The sequence below is a fragment of the Carassius gibelio genome, chromosome B19, assembly GCF_023724105.1.
Source record: "Carassius gibelio isolate Cgi1373 ecotype wild population from Czech Republic chromosome B19, carGib1.2-hapl.c, whole genome shotgun sequence".
NCBI classification, from domain to species: Eukaryota; Metazoa; Chordata; class Actinopteri; order Cypriniformes; family Cyprinidae; genus Carassius; species Carassius gibelio.
In genome coordinates, this window is record NC_068414.1 from 6918504 (window position 1) to 6942049 (window position 23546).

At 35.5% G+C, this 23546-nt stretch overlaps 1 protein-coding gene across 3 annotated transcripts in view; it reads left to right on the forward strand.

Moving 5' to 3' along the window:
* The first annotated feature begins 939 nt into the window (after positions 1 to 939).
* LOC127979215 (uncharacterized) overlaps positions 940 to 23546 on the forward strand; it is a 143377-nt gene continuing 120770 nt past the window's right edge. The window contains exons 1-2 of one of the 3 annotated variants that reach the window (XM_052584540.1): positions 940 to 1661; positions 1764 to 1854. In XM_052584540.1, coding sequence (XP_052440500.1) covers positions 964 to 1661; positions 1764 to 1851 — 786 coding nt within the window. In that variant the 5' untranslated portion in view covers positions 940 to 963 and the 3' untranslated portion in view covers positions 1852 to 1854. Of the gene's footprint in view, positions 2602 to 23546 lie in introns of those variants that run through there. The other 2 variants (XM_052584539.1, XM_052584538.1) reach the window with 2 other exon arrangements.

A 23546-nucleotide genomic window follows, 5' to 3' on the forward strand; every position in this document is an offset into this window, starting at 1 on the left:
GTGATTGATAGCATGCTGTGCTTATCATTGTGGTGTATCAGTTTTATGACAAAAGCTTGAAGGACATTGCTACTTGATATGGTTATTCCACAGCAGGCGGGGGGGGGGGGACTTCCATACCAAAAAGAGCTTCACATTGTGAACTAAAGAATGTGTTCCTACCCAGAGATCCAATGAGTGACACGTATGACATTCCCAGAAGCTTTGGGGATGCCTCGAATGCATTCACCACTCTTATTCAAATTATGTTATATACCTTTCAGTTTATAGTCTGCCTGTTCGTTTATTAGTTTATTCCCCTTTTGTTCATTTTGCATTGGATGCAGCTTAATGATCCAACACATTCAAAGACAATTGCATGTGAATCCTTGACTGAATCTGGAATCAAAAGAAAATGTTGTACACAATGTTGCATTTCACCTTAAAATTAATCAAATCAAAGTAAACCAATACATCATATAATGTATTTCTACAAATGTATATCATTTTCTTTCTTTTGTATTGAATTAAATTATAAATATTATATTGAACCGCAATATTTGATTATAATGAGGAATAATATATTATTAAAATTGTAAATTTGTAAAGAAAAATACTGCCATGTCACTTTTAATTAAGGCTGAAGTAAAACAACAAATGGGAATAATGGAAGTTACAATCTTGTATGATGTAAAAATGTGATGCTGTCCGTTAACAGACGCTTTATCTTTAGAGAATTGATTTAAGGACCTTGTTTTAATGGTTGCAATGTCTAATTTGCTGGGATGGTTGTCTTTGATGTATATCCCATCATGCTTTAATCAGCATTAAGCAATGATCTGTGCAGAGACCCGGCCTATTTAATTATCATGCATGTGAGCATCCAACCAGCAGTGGCCTGTCAGGGTGCTGCTAACTGCGCTTACATTGCTAATACTCTATTCTCACACATTACCACTGCTGTACTCACTGTTACTTGCTTTAATGGCGGATGAATGTCTCCACTCTTTGCAGCTCGAGCTCGAGGCCGTGGGGAAGCAGATTCGCGACCTGGAACAGAAGCAGGCCCAGCTGAGAGAGCGGAGAGCCGCGCTGGAATCATCCCGGGCTGACGCTCACAAGTCCGGGGTAAGTATACAGCGTGCTGTTAACAGTCCCACCACGTCTACTCCGTGTGTTTCTCTGCGCAGGCCCGGTGCACCCAGGACGCGATCTTCCCAGATGTCCTTCACTGCAACGCCGGGACACCACGGACCCTGGGTGCATCCACAGCGGAGGACGCGAGCTGGGTCCCGGGCGACGACTTCTCCCCCTCCTGCCTTCGAGCTCTCCATCCAGAACCGCTTCGCTCCCCTCCGCGAGACAGGACGCGACGCTGTGATCATCGGAGACTCCATCGTCCGACACGTAAGTGCTACGTTAGCCGAAGGTAAAGTGCACACTCATTGTTTGCCTGGTGCTCGTGTTCTCGATGTTTCTGCGCAGATACCCGCGATCCTGAAGGACAGCGAGAGCCCCAGAGCGGTCGTGCTTCACGCCGGGGTTAACGACACCACGCTGCGGCAGACGGAGACGCTGAAGAGGGACTTCAGGAGCCTGATCGAGACGGTTCGCAGCACGACGCCCGCGGCGACGATCGTCGTGTCAGGACCACTGCCCACGTATCGACGAGGACACGAAAGGTTCAGTAGACTTTTTGCTTTAAATGAATGGTTGTTGTCATGGTGTAAAGAACAGAAACTGCTATTTGTTAATAACTGGAATCTTTTCTGGGAGCGTCCTAGACTGTTTCGCGCTGATGGATTACACCCCAGCAAAATTGGAGCGGAGCTTCTCTCTGACAACATCTCCAGGACACTTCGCTCCATGTGACTAGTAAGACAATTCTCAAATAACCATTATGATGAGTTTTGTTCTAACCGCTTAAATGCTAAAGGTACTTGCGCTGTAAAACCTATTAAGACTGTGTCTGTTCCCCGAATAGTGAGGTCAAAATATAAATATAATGTAGGATCTAGAAAAAATCTTATCGTAATTAAACCAGAAAAATGTAAAGTAAATGAACAAAAACAATTTTTAAAATTTGGGCTCATAAATATTAGATCACTCGCACCAAAAGCAGTTATTGTAAATGAAATGATCACAGATAATAGTTTTGATTTACTCTGCTTGACTGAAACCTGGGTAAAACCAAATGATTATTTTGGTCTAAATGAGTCTACTCCACCAAACTACTGTTATAAGCATGAGCCCCGTCAGACTGGTCGTGGCGGGGGTGTTGCAACAATATATAGTGATATTCTCAATGTTACCCAGAAAACAGGATACAGGTTTAACTCTTTTGAAATACTTCTGCTAAATGTTACTCTGTCAGACATGCAAAAGAAATCTAATATATCTCTTGCTCTGGCTACTGTGTATAGACCACCAGGGCCGTATACAGAATTCCTAAAAGAATTTGCAGATTTCCTCTCAGACCTTCTAGTTACAGTTGATAAGGCGCTAATCATGGGAGATTTTAATATTCACGTTGATAATGCAAATGATACATTAGGACTTGCGTTTACTGACCTAATAAACTCCTTTGGAGTCAAGCAAAATGTCACCGGGCCCACTCATCGTTTTAATCATATGCTAGATTTAATTATATCGCATGGAATCGATCTTACTGCTATAGATATTGTACCTCAAAGTGATGATGTTACAGACCATTTCCTTGTATCGTGCATCCTGCGTATAACTGATATTAACTATATGTCGCAGCGTTACCGTCTGGGCAGAACTATTGTTCCAGCCACCAAAGAAAGATTCGCAAATAACCTGCCTGATCTATCTCAACTGCTAATTGTACCCAAAAATACACACGAATTAGACGAAATTACTGACAACATGGGCACTATTTTCTCTAATACATTAGAAGCTGTTGCCCCAATCAAATTGAAAAAAGTTAGAGAAAAACGTACTGTACCATGGTATAACAGTAATACTCACTCTCTCAAGAAATTAACTCGTAGTCTTGAACGCAAATGGAGAAAAACTAACTTAGAAGTTTTTAGAACTGCATGGAAAAACAGTATGTCCAGCTATAGACAGGCTCTAAAAACTGCTAGGGCAGAGCATATACACAAACTCATTGAAAATAACCAAAACAATCCAAGGTTTTTATTTAGCACAGTGGCTAAGTTAACAAATTACCAGATGCCACCTGATTCAAATATTCCACCAACGTTAAACAGTAATGACTTCATGAATTTCTTCACTGATAAAATAGATAACATTAGAAATACAATAGCGAATGTAGATTCTACAGCATCTAACACTTCAGTTTCATCCATCGCACCCAAAGATAAACTGCAGTGCTTTACTACCATAGGACAGGAAGAGCTAAATAAACTTATCACTGTATCTAAACCAACAACATGTTTATTAGATCCTGTACCCATTAAATTACTGAAAGAGCTGTTACCTGTAGCCGAAGAACCGCTTCTCAATATCATAAACTCGTCGTTAACTTTAGGACACGTCCCAAAACCATTCAAGCTGGCGGTTATCAAGCCTCTTATTAAGAAACCAAAACTAGATCCTAGTGTACTGGCAAATTATAGGCCTATTTCAAATCTTCCATTTATGTCTAAAATTTTAGAGAAAGTTGTGTCTGCTCAATTGAGCACCTTCCTGCATAAAAATGATCTGTATGAAGAATTTCAGTCAGGTTTTAGGCCCCACCATAGCACAGAAACTGCACTTGTTAAAATTACAAATGACCTGCTCCTTGCGTCAGACCAAGGCTGCATCTCATTTCTAGTCTTACTTGATCTTAGTGCTGCGTTCGACACCATAGATCATGACATACTCATAGATCGATTACAAAACTATACAGGTATTCAAGGGCAGGCTCTAAGATGGTTTAGATCCTACCTGTCCGATCGCTACCATTTTGTTTACTTAAATGGGGAGTCATCTCATTTATCATCAGTAAAATATGGAGTGCCACAAGGATCCGTCCTAGGTCCCCTTCTATTTTCAATATATATGTTGCCCCTTGGTAATATTATTAGAAAATACGGAATTAGCTTCCACTGTTATGCTGATGATACTCAGCTATATATCTCAACGAGACCAGATGAAACTTCCCAATTATCTAAGCTAACAGAGTGTGTTAAAAATGTAAAAGATTGGATGACACACAATTTTCTCCAATTAAATTCGGATAAGACAGAGATACTAATTATTGGACCAAAAAACACTACACAGAATCTTGTAGATTACAATCTGCAACTAGACGGATGTACTGTTACTTCCTCTACAGTCAGAAATATGGGTGTTATATTAGACAGCAATTTGTCTTTTGAAAATCATATTTCCAATGTTACAAAAACTGCATTCTTCCATCTTAGAAACATTGGCAAGCTACGAAACATGTTATCTGTTTCTGATGCAGAAAAGCTAGTTCATGCATTCATGACCTCTAGACTGGACTATTGTAATGCACTTCTAGGTGGTTGTCCTGCTTCGTCAATAAACAAGCTACAGGTAGTCCAAAATGCAGCAGCTAGAGTCCTTACCAGGTCAAGAAAATATGATCATATTACCCCAATTTTACAGTCTCTGCACTGGCTACCTATTAAGTTCCGTATCAGTTACAAATTATCATTACTTACCTATAAGGCCCTAAATGGTTTAGCTCCAGCGTACCTAACTAGCCTTCTACCACGTTACAACCCATCACGCACCCTAAGGTCACAAAACGCTGGACTTTTGGTCGTTCCTAGGATAGCAAAGTCCACTAAAGGAGGTAGAGCTTTCTCACATTTGGCTCCCAAACTCTGGAATAGCCTTCCTGATAATGTTCGGGGTTCAGACACACTCTCTCTGTTTAAATCTAGATTAAAAACACATCTCTTTCGCCAAGCATTCGAATAATGTATCTTTTTAATTGTGAGTGTAGTTGCATCTGTTCAAAGGTGCATTTTTATTCATTAACTTGGGTTAAACTAATTTTACTTTGTTGGATCAGCAGCTATGCTAATGATGTCTGTATTTTGTTTCTATGTTTTGTTTCTAAGCTCCAGTCTGGATCCAGAACAGCTGAGAAGAGATGATGCTGACCCTCAGAGGACCCCAGATGATGCTACCTTGAATCAACAAACAGAACTAACAATTATTGCTAAATGTGTGACTGAATCATATAATAACTTAATTAATAATATTGATAGTTCATCGTCTAGCTGACTACGTCTTGTATTATTATTATTATTTTTATTTTTTCTTAAAACCTGTCAAATGTGCACAAACTACTAGCTACTACTAAATATTGTAGAAACATAATTTTCTGTAAAGTTGCTTTGTAACGATTTATTTTGTAAAAAGCGCTATACAAATAAACTTGAATTGAATTGAATTGAATTAAACCTCAAATGTACATTTTCAACAAAAGAAAAATTATAATAATAATACATGTAGACAAAGTAAAATTACACAGAAGATAAGACTGTGCAAGCGAAATGTAGAAGGAACTGCAAAGTAATTAAAAAAATCATTATTCATTTTTATATTGTATGTGACTCCATCTGATGATTTGTTTTGTTTTATATATATATATACACACATACATACATACACACACACACACATAAATCAAATCGATCAATCAGTCAATCTTTAATGGTCCTAAGACACACTTTTGCTCTTGCAAAATATAATTTAGGATTTTCTTTTAATTTCAATGTGAATATGACCCAAACATGATTTCTGTTATTTGATTTAGTCAGTGTTTTCATCTAAAACCAAATGATTTTTAAACCAATGCTGTAAACAATAATTTCACATAAAAACCTGATGAATGGCTCCAACTTTGATAAATTTAAAAAAGCTGAAAATAATGGCCAAGTAATCATGGCAAACTCCACAGCACAAATGAAATACTACATCCATTATTAAAGTAGAAGGCAGCTTTCTGTGCCAACTGTCTCAATGATTCATTTCCTGTGTTTGGAGTGCAGCCAGATGCTATGTTAGCCATCAACAACCATAACGCAGCAAGGACACGGCTATAATCTCAAAAGAAAAAGAAGAGCAAGTCTCTCTTTCAGCATTTAGCCCCTTTTTTACGGGGTATGCGTATCAGAGCAGCTCTTCACGTGGTGCCGCCTATTTTGTTGGCGTAGGCACAGCAGCCTTTGACAGAAGCCATTCTGGGTTTAAAGCATGGGCTGTATGCCTGAGCTGTGCCCTGAATCAATGCAGTCACTTTCCTAACAGGCTTCAATATGTAACCATGGTGAAGGGGAATACATCGTCATAGCAAAGCACCCTGAGAGTCAGCCGAGACGCAGTGGAGCATGAAAGCTAAGCAGTCGAGCGTGTTTCCTACCTGCATTATAATGCTACGGGAGATATCATGTGTGAAAGGCTATTTGGGAAGCTCCTCGCCTGCTGGCTTCCATTGCTGTCATAACTCTCTGTGGTGAATACTCTTCACGGCAGAATTACATTAGGCCGCATACGTCCAGTGCCAGCTTTTTATATGAATGCATTTTATATGAATCACTACTACTAAAATCATTAACATTTGCATTGCCCTGCTACTGCATCGTATATCAATAAAACACAGCACCCTGCTACAGGAACAGTAAAGACATTTTAAAAATAATAATAATAAACAATAATTCTTAAATAAATCCAATTTCAGATAGTTGCTAAAGAAACATTTTTAATTTTCATTTAGTTTAATTGAAGTACTTAAAAATAAATCTGGAATAAAAATTGCTTATATATATAAGATATATATATATACAGCCCCCACTTTATATTAGGTGTCTTTTAATATAATACAATACAAAATAAACACTTGGCTAGGTTAGCTAAGTTTAAGTGTTGGTTAAGTCACAGGTAGAGATGACAGTGTTGTTATAAACTTAAAAGTACATAGGTTAAATTAATTTTATGGACCCACTTTATATTGGGTCTTTATCTCCTATTAATAAAACTATGATAACACTTAATTTTTCTGTGTCATTATTGCACGTTACATGTACTTGCTTTTAAATAATAACAATAAATGATGCGCCACTACCACTACTACCACCACCACTACCACGACTACTACTACTACTACTACTACTTTTAATTTTGATAGCACCTTTGGAACACCCAAGGACACTTTGCATAAGGTAAATAACAGTTTACAACATATACAGCAGACAGAGGTGATGTAATATGCAATATACAAGATAAGTTACAAAAGCATAGAACAGAAAATCCAAGGCAAGCTATAAATTAAGAAACAATGTGAATAGATGAGTTTTGAGAGCAGTTTTAAAGGTCTGGAGTGAAGAGATAAGACGGCGATCTTGTGGTAGATTATTACAGAGGTTGGCAGCAGAAACGCAGTATGATCTACCACCCACACTAGATAGTAGGAATTTGGGTACTGCAAGCTAATCTTAAGAGCTCGAGCTCAAAGTACAGGCAGGGACATGGGGAGAATTAATTCAGAAAGGTAAGAAGGTGCTGACCCATGACAGGCCTTAAAAACTAAAACAAGAATCTTAAACTAAATTCAATATAGTTGACAGGAAGCTAGTGAAATTGCTGTAAAACCAGAATGATCTGGGATTTATTTTTGATAAATGTAAGAACACGAACAGCTGGATTTTGGGTAAGCTGCAAGCGATTAAGTATTTTCTTAGGTAGGCCTTTAAACAAAGAGTTACAGTAATCCACATGCGACATAATAAATGCATGAACAACAGTTTCAGCATCTTGAATTTTAAAGATGGTTGTAGGCAGACAATATTATGAAGGTGAAATATTTTACAACCCAGAATTGGGTTTTACAGTAAAAAAATATGTGTGTATCATCACCATAACTGTGGAAGTATAGATTAAGAATAGAAGTGGACCAAGGACAGATCCTTGAGGCACACCATGTGAAAAAGTGACAGAATAAGATTTGGATGTATCAATGCTAATGAACTGTTGCTTGTCTGATATATATGAACTGTAAAAACAGTATCAGTAAAAAATGAGATAGCAGTACAGAATGGCAAACAGTATCAAAAACTACACTCAGGTCTAAAAGAACCAGAGGCTGATGGCACCTGAATCAGAAGCAAGGAGCAGGTTGTTCACTACTCTTAGAAGGGCCATTTCTGTAATGTGAATTACGTTACAAACCCTAATCCTTACCCAAAAATATTTTAAGTACATAGTTAATTACTCAGTACTGAAACATACAATTACACTGTAACAAGGACACTTTAAAGTGATAGTAAAATAAAACTGGTCAGATCAATAATAAAAGAAAAAAAAAATTCAAGATAGTAAAATACTACTGATCATCATCAGGATGGCGGCAGGCAGGTGTGGAGTGTTAATCTTACTACTCATCTTCTCACTGGCATTTTAATGAGGTGGACAATATTAACTTGGATTTTAATATTGAAATTAAGCAAGCTAGATGTGGAGGTAAACATCTCGGTTTTGGAAAGAATGTTATCTATACGTTGATTTTTCGTCCATGGATTACATGTTCAAAGAAACAAAGACGCGGCCAAAAAAGACAGTTAAGTGACTTATTAATCATATTAATGTGTCTACTTGTGTCGGGAGACATACATCAATGTCCTGGGCCTGGTTCGTGCAAAGGTGGTGAAAGAGTTTGCCAAACTTTTGCTGCGGATGGCCGTCGGGCTTTGGGTGCGGAGCAATGTCGGCGTTCGGAAATTGGTGTCGAATGGAGCCTGATGGCGGAGCAGTGGAACGATTTACGTCCTTGTAATGAAACAAGAGATTTATGTCGAAAGAACTATGGTGTGTCTGATATGTTCTCTATGACGGAGAATAGAGGCAGGATATTGAGGACTCGGTCGAGTAAATCTACTGTGAATGAGGAAATACAACTTCTTTCAAAATCAACAACGTCCAAAATCAGCGATTTTCGGTCTATTGGGACAATGAAAGGTCTGCACATGGTTCATCTCAACGTCAGGAGTCTGCTTCCAAAGATAAGTGAACCTCGTTATTTATGTCAAGAATCTAATGTGGCGTTGTTCAGCTGCAGTGAAACATGGCTTGATGATTCGATACTGGATGCAGAGATTCATATAGACAATTATTGAGATTACTTATTGAGAAAAGATCGAAATCGAAAAGGAGGCGGTGTATGTGCATATATAAGGTCAGATTTGATGTTTAAAGAGAGAAACGACTTTGCAAATACTGCAGTCGAGGCAGTTTGGCTTGATATTCTGTTGCCGAAGAGTAAACCGATTTTGGTTGGTATTTGCTATCGTCCTCCTGATCAAAGGGACTTTTATGAGAGTCTCGATGAGATTTTAAATGTGTCAAATTATGTTTTAGGTCAAGAGTTAATCATTTTGGGTTACTTAAATACAGATATGCTGAAGAATGATTTGTCAGTGTTTAAACATTTTAGTTCATTTTGTAAGTCATATGCCTTGAAACAAATTATTGTTGATCCTACTAGAATTACTCCTAAAAGTAGAACAATTATTGATTGTATATTAGTTTCAGATAATCACAAGATTTTTAGAAGTGGTGTTTTGGAAGCTGGATTAAGTGATCATAATATGGTTTATGTAATTAGGAAATTAAAGAGAGAGGCCATAAGGCAACATTATACATTACAAATGAGATCGCTTAAAAGGTATAATCCACAATTTTTTGTTGAAGAACTTAGTAAGATTAATTGGATTGAGGTGACGCAGTGTGATGATGTTGATATAGCTTGGGACAAGTTTAAGAACAATTTCTTAAAAGTCTTGAACAAAGTTGCGCCTTGCAAGGAGATAAGAATTAAACAAAGAACAGAACCTTGGATGACAGATAGTATTTTGAAAGATATTAAGGAACGCAATGATAGTATAAAAGCATTTAGAAGGAATGGAAATAAGGATGACTATGAAAACTTTAAACATAAAAGAAATGAGACAAGATGTAAGATTAAAGACGCTAAACAATTTTTTTTAAGAATAAGATTAGTGAAGTAAAGCAGGATTCTCAAAAGTTATGGCAAGTTTTAAATGATTTAGGGTGTCGGAAAAGGGCTAAGAGTAAAGGCTCTAGAATTAGTCTTAAAGTTAATGATCAATTGTTGACAGACCAGAAAGAAGTAGCCAACTGTTTTAATAGATTTTTTACTACTGTTGCTGACAATTTGATAAAGGAGTTACCAGTTCAGACCAGTTTATATAATGATAAATTAGTTAAGGAGTATTATGCTAAGTGTGGTGTCACTTTAGGAGGTTTTTCATTTAATAAGGTAAATGAGACTACAGTTTATAAGAAATTAACAGATCTGAAATGCAATAAAGCGACAGGTTTAGATAATATTCCAGCAAGGTTTATTAAAGATTCAGCTAATTTTATAACCCCTGTGGTCACTCATATTTTAAATCTCTCTATAGGCCAAGCTAAGGTACCTGATGAATTAAAACAAGCAAGAGTTTTCCCCCTGTTTAAGAAAGGGAGTAGGTTTGAGTGTTATAATTATAGGCCTGTGTCAATTCTATCTTCCTTATCTAAAGTGTTTGAAAAGATTTTATTTGACCAAATTGAAGAATATATTTTTAAATGTAATATTTTGTATGAACTTCAGTCTGGCTTTAGGAGGATGCACTCCACTGAAACAACAATTTTGTATTTGACAGATTACATAAAGAAAGAATTGGATAAAGGTAAATTAAGTGGAATGGTATTACTAGATTTACAGAAAGCCTTTGACACAGTTGACCATAATATTTTGTTATTAAAATTAAATGCTATGGGTTTTGACTCTAAAGCATGTAAATGGATTAACTCTTATCTTTCAAATAGGTGTCAAATGGTAGACTTAAACGGAGTGTTTTCAGATAATTTACCCATCTCTTGTGGTGTACCACAAGGCAGCGTATTGGGACCCTTACTTTTTTTAATGTATATAAATGATCTAAAAATGGCCTGTTCTAGCCACCTGCTATTATATGCTGATGATGCAACAATAATTGTTACTGACGAGAAGAAAGAAATAATAGAAAATGAATTAAGTAGAGAGATTGCGGAAGTATCCAACTGGTTTTTTCAAAATAAACTGATTTTACACTAACTGGGGATAGTATGGCTGTTCAAGTTCATTCTAAAGTATGTAATCGAATAAAATTCTTAGGTAGACAGGCTGCTTACTTAGATACTCAAACCTTAAAAATGTTAGCTGGTGCATTAGTGCAAACACATTTTGATTATGCAGCAACTTTCTGGTATAGTGGCTCTACGAAACGAGTGAAAATTAAATTACAGACTGCTCAGAACAAGTTGTGTAGAATTATTCTATTCCTTCATCCACAAATGCATTTAAATACTAATCATTTTAGGGAAATAGGGTTTTTAAAAGTGGACAAGAGGGTCATTTTTCTTAAGTTGATGATGGTGTATAAAATATTACAGAGAAAAGTTCCAAAGTATTTGTTTGATTATTATGTTTTCATAAGAGATATTCATAGTTTTTCTACAAGGTCAAGGATAAACAATATATATTTGTGTCGGTATAAGAGTTTAAATGGGAAGAATTCGTTTTTGTATTCTAGCGCTGTTGCTTGGAATGAATTGCCTGATTGCTTAAAACAAATTCAAGACGAAAGTTTTTTTAGAAGAGAAGTTAAAACATTTCTTTTTAATGATGTTTGAGGTATTATATGATGATGTGTGTTGTTTGATCTCATTCCCATATGAACTGCTCGTACATTTTTGAATTCTGAGGACCACAATGGAAATAAGCCTATGGCTTTTTTGTGTATTTTATCCTCGACAGTTTCTTTTAAAGATGTGTATGAATTGGTCTTTTGGGCTTTATTGTACTTGTTTTAAATATATTGTCAAATAAATCAAATCAAATTGAAAAACTTCCATCTGCCAGTATGAATGATGCCATTCATACCTACATAAACATTGTTACCTTTAAGGGATAGTTCACCTTCAGTTGCTGGTCCCCATTGACTTCCATAGTATATAAAAATACACTATGCAAGTGAATGGGGACCAAGTGAAGGTGAACTATTCCTTTAATTAACTGTTTGATCAAGAGGTAGTTATAGTTTACTTTGCACCTTTTGGAAATCCTTATTTGTCATACTGTGGAATTTAATACTAAATATAATATATTGGAAGTGGATATAGTTATCTCATGTCGGACTTAGATTCCACATCAGATGTCACATGTAAATGACTCTCACAATGGCTCATTATAGCTTTCATGAACAACAAATGAACATCTAGATTAAATTCTAATCTCGATTAAACCAATGCACACACACACAAAAAAAAAAAAAAACAATAGCTAGCTGAAACTATGCCTTAATTAATCCCTTAATTTAAAACTGATGTGCAGAATCAAGTTATTAATTAGATCAACAAAGTTAATTAAGTTGAGATCAGGTATTATGTTAATTACAGGTCTAAAGCGCAGATATGACTTATCTTACTGCATGCCATGAAGTTGTTGTTTGCTCTTTAGATTTGAACTAAATGTCAACACAAACCCCAGTCCTGAAGCCAAAGATTTCAAACAGTCATTCTGTTTGAGGAACACAGGAAAATAGCTTATGTAACCAAAATATTGCTTATACAAGAAAATAGTTTATGTAATACATCTGATCACTGAGAGTAATTTTGGACAGTCAAATATTTTATATACATTCAATATACAGTAATCCTGACATTTTCCAAGTAGGAGTTGGGAAACGTCCTGTAAAAGATGATTAATAATTATCTTTGTGATGATCAATCATTTATCGAGCAAAGGTTTTTTTTTTGTTTTTGTTTTTTTATCTACTTCTAATGAAAATGTTAATTATCTATTAGCACTTTTTCCCATTAAAACTGAATGCAGTAAACAGTATTTGGTTTATATGATGAAACACTAAGAATGATCTCTGTTAGAGCACACTAACAGCTTTCTTAGCATACTGGAATGTGGAATTAAGTATCCATAAATATCCAGTATCAATTGGAAGATTAATATTTAATTGAAGCAGGAATTTAGATTAAATTAAAGGTAGAGACTGAATGCAGTCTAATTTAAACAGTATCAGTTCAAACCTTGATTGCTTAAAAGCCAGTGAATTTAATTTAATTACCATGGGTGAAGTTTTACTTACCAGTGATACAACAAATGTGTATGCAATTATGTATTTTTATATATGAGATTTATTTATTTTGTATGGTTTTTATTTGTCCTATTACATATAGTCTAAATAATTTAGAAAATATATATATATATATAGAAAAGACATTATTTCAGCTTGAAGTTTAATCTATTCCACACATAACGTAAGGAAATTAGTTAAATAATTAACTGCCAATTATTTGGAGGTTATTAGAGGTGTCCTGAATTCTAATTATATAGTTCTATGTCCTCTTGAAGACATTTATAAAGTTATAAATGAAATAATAATAATAATTCTTGTAAGCACAATTATTATACTAATAGATTTTTTTTTTTTTTTTTTTAGAATTAGGTTTCTGATCTGATCTATAATTAGACAGGTGATGATGGAAGATTTAAATGTTTTTCAAACTGTATGTAAGCCACGTGTAATTATTTACACAACTATGCATAAAAACATTGTTAACATTTTGAAATTAGTTTTTATCTTGGACTACATTTTAAATAATGTCTCAATGACTGATTTTTGTTCAAATTATTTCTGTATGTCTGAGGGATTAACAGCTAGTAAATTAGTTTTTGATTCGTCCCAATGACTCAAATATCTTTATCCTTTTCAGTAAAAATATTTGTTCACTGATTTGCCCTGTTTGTTACCTCATTACATAAGTATGCAGCATCTACACTTTTTGAGTGAGTCATTGTACCATTCACCCTTCAGATTCATTCACATCCAAATCAAGTCTTATATTTTATAAATGTTATATTTCATCCAATAATTTACTCATCCACAGGCCATCCAAGACATAGAAGAGTTTGTTTCTTCTTCAAAACAGATTTGGAGAAATTACAACCCAATCTCACAGCAATTCGTACATTTTTCACAAGGTGGATTATTCACACCACGCTCGTACAAATTTGAATGATTGTTGCCAAATCGTACGTATTTTACGAGGTGCAAAATTCTTATGAATTTGTATGAATGACCTACACCTAACCCTGCCCCTAAACCTAACCGTCATGAGATAGCGTTGGAAATTAAGCAATTAAGCACTTGCTCACCAATAGATCCCCTGCAGTGAATGGTGCTGTCAGAATGAGAGTCCAAACAGCTGATAAAAACAGCATAATAATCCACAAGTAATCCACATCACTCCAGTCAATCAATTAACATCTTGTGAAGTGACAAACTATGTTTGTAACAAACAAATATAATCAAGGCATTTATCTTTAAACCATCTCTTTCAACTAAAATACAAGTCTATAATCCCTAATAATGCTTGATAAAGGTTGGATAAAGGATAAAGGTTGATAAAAATAAAAAATTGTATCAGCTGTTCTCACAGAACACATTCATGGCAAAGGATCAGTTGGTGACCAAGTGATGTAATGCTACATTTAAAAATCTGTCTAGAAGGCAGGCATCAGTTTTACATTTTAAACTGTTCCTTTGAAAATACTATTCTATTTTTTCCCTACATTTGCCAACAGATGAGCTTGATTTTTATTAAGGTTTTTTGACTTTTTATAGAAAGTCAACAGACTAATTCAGAGTTCATTAACTAGTGATCAATGGGTCTAAACTGGCCTATCAGTCTTTTTTATTTATCATTCTGAATAATTGAGATAAAATCACTACCTGTGATTTCAGAGTGTTATGTCAGAGTGAAATATAATACATCAGAGTGTAACAATTAGTTCAAAAGCACTTAGTGGCCTACGGTAAGCACTCAGTCGTCCATTCCGCTCCAGCAGAAAGGTTGCATGTTTAAGCACATTCTAGACGTAACTCAGCTTCCCTTGTTTCCAAAACATTAGTCAGAATCATAGTTTATTGTGTTATAGGATGTCTTTAACAGTGTTGGAAAATCTGTTCAACTGCCATGTTATAATTAACAGCACAATAAAAAAAAAGAAAGCACAAACAAAGCCCGTTCCACAACCCCTTCAATCCCCAGCAGTCAATTTTATTTTATAAATAGTCACGTCTAATTGAAACACAGCCGACACAGGATCCTGCTACTTCAAAATATCCTAGCCTAATAACAGAGAATCTGTCAAGTGTTTTGACATTTATCTAGGACAGTCATCACATGAAATGCCTTGGAAGAAGCTTTTCCCAATGGTTTATAGAGAACAGGTCAGCATATGCGTTCATCAGTTACAGAACTAACCAGTTATACTTCATTTGTACACTTAATATTGATAGCTTAGGAGTGCGCCGAAAATGGTTAGTTAATGTGATTGTAAGTTAAATATCTCATATTAGCCTCCCTTATAATTTTACAGAATATTCCAGTCCTGTCTGTTTGCACGTTTCATAATGAAAAACATGTTGCTTTTTCATGTAGGGGAGACTAGGGACTGTCACGCTTTGTGCTGGAACATTCATAACTCACTCAAAACTAATTTAAGTTGTTAATTATGTAAATTGTAAATATGGAAATTAGTCTCAAGTACAAAGAGTTCTACAACCTACTCCCAAAGTGAGTTCAATTCAAATTTTGTACATCAATTTATTTAAACTTTTGTTATTGAAATGTAGAAATGTGCTAATATTAATTCTGAAATGGGGTATTTGAAGTAATGATTAATTTATTATTCCGAAACAATATCTGCAAAATTATAAATAGTACAATAATCATTTAGATTAATCTGTGATGAGTGGGGCGGAGTCGAGAGGCGTGGGAATGGAGCGCCCGCCTCCTTCTTCCCGTGATTATGAAGTTTTTATATTGTTACACTGGTGCCGAAACCCAGAAGGAAAGGAGAGACGCGCTGCCAAGGATCCCTTGCCGCTGGGGTGAATCCCTCAGTGCCATCGAGCAGGGCGAAGCAGTCTGCCACCATGGACGATCGAGGCGGTGGGCTGGAGTGAGTTGCCGGAGATGGACGAACTCACTGCCGGTCACCTGAGGTGTGGAGGGGTGTCTGCCGTCCGTGAGGGAGCGGAGGAGTCGGTGCCATTCGCCAGGAGGCCGGAGCTTGCTGCCGTCCACCAGAATGGGGAGGAGCAGGGAACGGGCGACTCCTGCCGGCTGCCCAAACACTGAAGAGCCGTCGCAATCCACTGCACGGCAGAGGAGTGTTGTGCCATCCACCGAGGGAGATTTCACACAGCTGTTGTGTCACGGCTTGTGACTGTCCCATAGACTGCCAAGTAAAATACACTGTCAGGGTCCATAAAAATATGAAAAGCATCGTCAGAATCGTCCTTCTGCTAGTGGTTCAACTGTAACATTATGAAGCAATGAGAATACTTTTTCCATGCGAATAAAACAAAAATAATGACTTTATTCAACAATTTGTCTCCTATTTATCACTCGACATCAGCATAGCGCCATTTTGGCGAATCTGAGCTGTACTCAGGCAGCATACACTCTTCTGTGTCAGTCGTGCTACAAGGATACTTTTTCTACATATATTTACACTTTGATTTGAAAGAAAACAGAACATCCTGTGTCGCAGCCTCCCTGTTTTTATCTAAAATATCTTAAACTGCGTTCCAAAGATGAACAAAGCTTTTACGCATTTGGAACAACAGGGAAGTAAGTGATTAATGACAGATTTTTATTTTGCTGTAGAGTATCCCTTTAAGAGCAGAGCATGATCAATATATTTTCCAGAGACCGGTGTATTTTCCCTCCAGGTAGCCGGAAATGAATGTGATTGTTCAAACCAACTTGAAAAATGTCTTTAAGTGCCACACTAATTGTAAAGAGTTACCTTTTAGGTTTGTCCATTACTGCAAAATGTCCATTACATTGTTTAAAACAAAAAGAAGAAGAATCAATTGCGACCAACATATATATATATATTGTCTGTATATTGATGAAATGTTTAACATTTAAAATATAACTTTATAAATGGAATTTATTTTAATATATGTGTATTAAAATGTATTTTATTACCATAAAAAAAATTCAATATATACTGCTTTTTGCAACATTTTCATTTTATCTATACATATTCACTAGATTTGTTTTTCATCTAATTTGATTTAAACAATGAAACAAAGAACAATCTTAATAGATGCGGTTTAAATCACAGCACTTAATTCATGCTGACATCAAAAACATACTCTTATTTCTTTGAATTTCATTCTTTTTCATTCATTTGTATTCTGTTAGCTTACAATTGTGCATACTGTTGAGCAAAATCTTTTAGTGATGCACTGGTCCTGCAATAAAAGCCAGAGAGTTGCAACTTAATAACATCACATTAATTTATGTATATTCACATTCTGGCTCAATCTGCATGCAATGAGAATTCACCTGCCTCCTTAAATTCTGTATCAGGATCCATGTCATTGCATCAGCACAGCTATGCAGTTAATCGGATCCGATGGCTCTGCTTTGGGTAATAGCACAGATTCAATGCATATTGAAATAAACTGTAAATGCTGATTGGCATTTAGTGAGGCATCTTCCACAAATTAAATCATTTATTCTATTTTTATGAATGTATTATTTTATTTTTAACATTATTCAACAAATGAAAAAAAAAAAAACATTGCAACTGTGATGTAATAGCTGTAATCACTTTTTAGATGTTGCTTTCCGATCTAGTAATTAATATTCCTTCATATTAGATGCAAAAAAAAAAAAGCATTCATGAAATTGTTTAGCCATGGATAAACCTGTAATTTACTCTTATTTGTTTGAATTTTAGCAATGGTTATTTGAACAAATATGTTAATAGATGAAAACATGCTCAAATTGACTGAATAAAAACACTTTCAGCAAACACTCAAAAGTACAAATTAGACACTATGCACTTATTAATATTCAGCAGTTAAGGACACTTTAGGCTTTATACTTCAAGCCACTTTATCTTGTTTTAATGATCTTCAGATATGTTGTTTCTGGAAAGCTAGTCAATTAAAACAGTCAGCGTGGGGGGAAACTCCTCTCCCACTCATTGGAAAAGAATGGTGTTGACTCAGAATGGCCTACATGAAATAATTTCTGCCACTCGACAGAGCAACATGTGTAGAAAAACTGAGCCATATTGGGTCGGACTATCATTTCGGTATCTGTGACTTTTTGTTACTTAATTTAGCAAGAGACAGATTACTACTGGACTATATATGATGGCTTGTGTCATTTTGTTTTCCTTAATTTATTACAAGATTATACAAGTCATAAAGACTGGAGTATACTTTCTTATTGATATATTTTAAGATAAGATTATTTACATTGACAAAACAGGTAACAGGTAACATTAAGGTCCACGGATGTGAAATGTGCAGCGTTATTCTATTGTGTGCTGTGACTGCCTTATCTTTTTCACAAATACATGCTATAAAATAAAAAGATAACATGAAAATATGTATATAAAATACCAAAGAAACATGGTTATTGGCTACTATTGTTAAACCATGTAAAAAAAAAAAAAAAAAAAAAAAAACAACAACAACAACGTTTTGCTATACTAACCATAGTTTAACCATGATTTTTGTTGTAAAACTCTGGTTTTAGGCTACAATTGGTAATAAAAATGGTTTAGGGTTATTAGGGTAATTTATTGTTATTATAATAGTTATTATAATAAGTACATGTAATGTGTAACAAGGGCACCTACAGTGTTACCATTATTTTATTATCATTAAAATAATAATCAAATTAAACATAAAACAACAATGCTTCATTATGACTCTCATCCCAACATTCAAATTAAATTGAAATTAACATATTATCTGTGTATATGAGAAAGTATACAAATCAAATATATTGATTTTGCAGATAAAATTATTTAAAAAACAAACAAATATATGTATATATGTATCTGCTGACCTAGCTTGAGAGTAAAGAAAAAAAAAGAAGCTTTTTCTGTATATCAAATAAAATATTTTCCTTTGTGTTGACCTTTTACCTTTCTTGTTTGAATAGGCTATTAATATAGGTACTCTGTGAATCTGCAGCTGTGATGAACTGTATTCTAAGTTCTCCCTGAGGTGGAGGACTCTGCACAGTTCAGCCTAGGTTACATTTCCTCTCATCCTTGTAGATGCCATAAGGTCAGGTAATAAGGGGTCAGGGCAGGCCTCAGTGTTTCTTGAAAAGATTTCCAATTCATCTTGCTGGCCTTAAAATCTATATTATCATATCAGTATCCTTACTGCAGCCTCGTATACACCGCTGTTGCAGTTTTGGTGTTTTAGGAGCCTTGAGAAGTCCCGCTGAAATCAATTAATGGGGTCAGAAGCAACTTCTTTTGGAGTTTGGTGTGGCCTGACCGGAATAAAGTGTCTGCAAAGGTAAGTGGGAGGTCAAACCTTCGGCTGTTCTGCAGTGGCGCTATTAGCATAAATTAATGCATTTTAGGCCAGTGTCTACTTTAGCTCCTCTGTTCCCGCAGCAGTAACGTCCTTGCTGCTGACTTATTAGGATGCAGACTGTGGAAACAAGCGAGGGTAACGGCGAGTTCAGCCAGAGGTTTTGTACAAACTCTGCCCTATGTTTGTACAATCAGTGTCAGCAATTTGGTATCAAAAGGTTTCGAGGTAATAAAACACTCCACATGCTTGCCCTTGAGCCAATGACCTGTGAGTGCCATCGCCGCTTTTCTGCATAACATGAAATTCAAAACAGCCTTGTATTGTTAGCTATTTTGACAACTGAACCTCTGCTTCAACACTGCTTTGCAATATGTTATTGATATCTTTCTTAAAGAAATAGTTCAGTCAGTAAAGGAAATATATAAATTCATAAAATACCCCTTGTGAAAAAGCAGTGTGCTTAATAATAATAATAATGAATATTCTCCAGTAGTGTGCATCCAATCTTACAATTATTTTCTATACTGTACAGGAGTATATTTTACTCCGCACATTTAGCAGTACACTTTAACCATATTTTAAAGTCAATAAAATGATGAAATTGTATTATTTTTAGATTATATTTAAATCAGGACATAATTGCATTTAAAATAAATTCAAACTATAATATATTTGCATTTAGTTGCAATTAACATATGCTAAAATCTACTCTTTTTTTTTTTTTACAAGGACCTTCATTAAAAAAAAAAAAAAAAAAAAAAAAAAAAAAAAAGAAGTCAATAACAAAATGTAATTTTCAGGAAATAAATGGCCAGCCATTTCGGCACATTAAAAGTGTGAAATTTCTGAATTGTTTTTAATAAGCAATGATATTGATGACAATATGATACGCATAATTTAAATGATATACAATATGTGAATATGATAAACACACACACACACACAAAAAAATATCAGCCTACCACTGTTTCCTTACTAATACTATAGCTCTACATGTTAAATTGGGATAGGCAAACACACTTCAGATTTAACACTTAACCTCTCCAGTGATAATGATCCATGTGTAATGCACAGGCTGGGCTGTAAACTCTCACCAATTGGTATTCCTGCTTCATATTATGGCTTATTGATTGTCAGTAAACAGCTATGGCGTGACATTCAAGGAGGCTTCCTGGTCACTGGCAGAATGCCTGGTGACTCTCGACACAAAAGACGCTTCGAAGCTCGACATCTCAAAGCCCAGTGACTCCAAGACTAAATGACCTGTCAGCTCTACAGTCTGTGGCACTGTAACATCTCAATTCAATCTTACATTCAATGCAGCTCAGGATAAAACACATGGGGGGGGGGGATTTGCTGAGGATGGATTGCATTCACTGATAGCACTGTTTATCTGCATGCACTGTCTGCATTACTTTAGTACCTGATTCACTACAGAAATTATGCAAATCAGGCTACAGTGCAAACATGGCTAAAATCTGAGCTGAATGCAATTTGAACAGTTAGCACTTTTTTTTGCTTGACATAGTTCTATTTATATAAAGCATGCCATTTTTGCATTGTAACCATTACAGTCTGATATTTTACTGGAATATTTAAATGTACTGTAGTAAAAAAATACACTAAGGGGGGGGGGGGGGGGGGGGGGTTAAAATGAAAAAAAGTGTGCTTATTTGCTGGATGCAACAAATTATTTGCAAAAAAAAATTTTAAATCACAGGCTTTGAATTCTTTTATGGCCGTATTTCAAAAGACGTACACTGGGTTTCATTAATATAGGGTTCAATGTACACCAGTGGCAGAACAATATTGTAATTCACTGCAGTTAGAATACACAGAAAAGGCTTTGTTATGGAAACAATGCATGGAATTATATCGCCTGGGTTGATTTCGAAGAGGCTGTTGATATGCATATCCACAACTTAAGCCGGATTGTAGTAACAGAGTAGGCCTACTTGTTTGTTTCAGCTAATGGCACATTTAGTACAAGATTATTGATTCGACAGTATTCACTTCATTATAAATGTAAATATATGGGCATACCAAACAAGACATGCCTTTGTGCAAAATAAATAGCTATAATACTGATCAGTGTGTGATGAATTATTGATTAGCACTATTATAATCTATATATTTCATCATGTTTTGCGAATCCCAGCCACAAAAGCGGGATGACACTGATAATATCAAGGGGGTACTTTTGGATTCATTGAATATTTCCCAGGGTGTGGTTATTTATTAAACTGAGTTTCCTTTTAAAAGTCTTTACAACAAAAGCTGTTGAACTTTTCCACGGTTATTATAAGGGGAAGAATGAAGAACGAAAAAAAAAAACATTCACCATTAGCCCTGATTTATTTCTAGCACATTACGTGGTGTACAATGTTATAGCAATAGCAGTGTTAATTGTATACATGTGGACTTCACCTAAAAGCTGCAGTGCTGCATAGTCCATCTGTAGCTTCTCGGTTGAGTAGCATTACTACAGCCGGGGACACACTGTGTGATGAACTTAAGAAACAGATTTCCTTTATTTTTTCCAAGAGGTGGGACTGCAGTGGGGGAAAACAGCTGTTAGCCATTTGTCTTCATATGGTCAATGAACCAGTATTCAACATACAGCTGCTCCAGAGGATCTCACTTATTGAGCACATCTGTTGTTGTGCTGCAGAACGTGGCTGGCGGGATTTTATTCTAAAGAGGATTTTAAAAAAAGAAAATGAAAAAAATATATATATTGTAAATAACCACTGTATAGAAAAGTTACTACAATGTAATTATAATGTAATTACATTGTTATATCATGTGCAGCTATAGTATTTCACATATATAACTGATATTGTCAAGTTCGACTGCATGACCCCTTTTCATTGTTAGTATAAGTGCCCCTTTATAATGTCTTACATACAAACACATTTATTTTTCAATGTCTTGTAAAGTAATAGTACACCTCACCTCTCTTCATCATTTATATCCATAGCACAAACAGTAATGGTGCAATGGCAAGTAAAACCCGCAACTGCAAAGGCACTGAGAGTTTTTAACATTTCGAGGACTGGTGCTGAGAACTCTTTTCTCTCCAGATACATTATGACAGACACATAATGAATTGAACGGCGCTCACCTTCGCTTTGTCCTTGCCCCATTCTCGGCCGCACTATGGGGTCTATGGAGCTTGAGCGCTCCACTTGCTGTCCGTCTCCCATTGTGCCGGCTCTGAACGGATGGATTTATCTCTATTTGATTAATACGCTTCCCTCTGCATTGTCAATATTGTTTCTCTCTGCATGTTATCTCTGGTCCAGAATGTGCATATCGCCAGGCATGGTGAATATGATGAAATACATTCAGAGGATTTGCTGTGTACTGGTGCATATTGGTTTGAGATTCTTTCGGGGGCAAATAGATCCAGCTTTGATTGATTTTACAAGCAACACAATTCAGATGGTGCGCTTGCCTTTGCTTTATGAAAAGTAAAAAGTTTCTGCCTTTATGAGCAATGTGAGGGTGTATTGTTTTGTTACAATAAAGGTTGAATCTTAGCACAGACTTTGTGGCGCAAATGCATAAAATGTTTGTTTTCTGCTTTAGATATAATCTATCATTAACATTAAATTCACCATTATGTATGCGGGCATAACCTCAGCGATGGAGATGCAAATGTAGGAAGAATTTCCATAAATTAGCATCTTTGAAAAACTAGCAAGGACATAAAAAGGTATTGTGTGTTCACCTCAGCAATGTATTTCAGTTCAGTCACTTGAGGAGTAAGAAATAGCCTCAGTGTGATGAAAGTCTTTGGAAGTCTTGGTCTTTAAAAATGTACAGTATATGTTAACATATGATATAAAAGGAAAAATATAATATGAACATAATAATTACTCCTAAAGTGATTTACATGATAGAGTAGTTTACATGATAGAAGCTGCAATTAATAAATAATATAAAAAGGTACTATATGTAAGACATTACTTGATCAAATCTTTCATTTACAATACATTTATAACAGTTACAATTTAATGATTTTATGAAGATTTTGCTCTAGTTGCTTGAAATCAACATATAAAATGACTTTGTGACTGGACCTTTGACTCAAAATCTAATACTGAGATATAACAGCTCCAG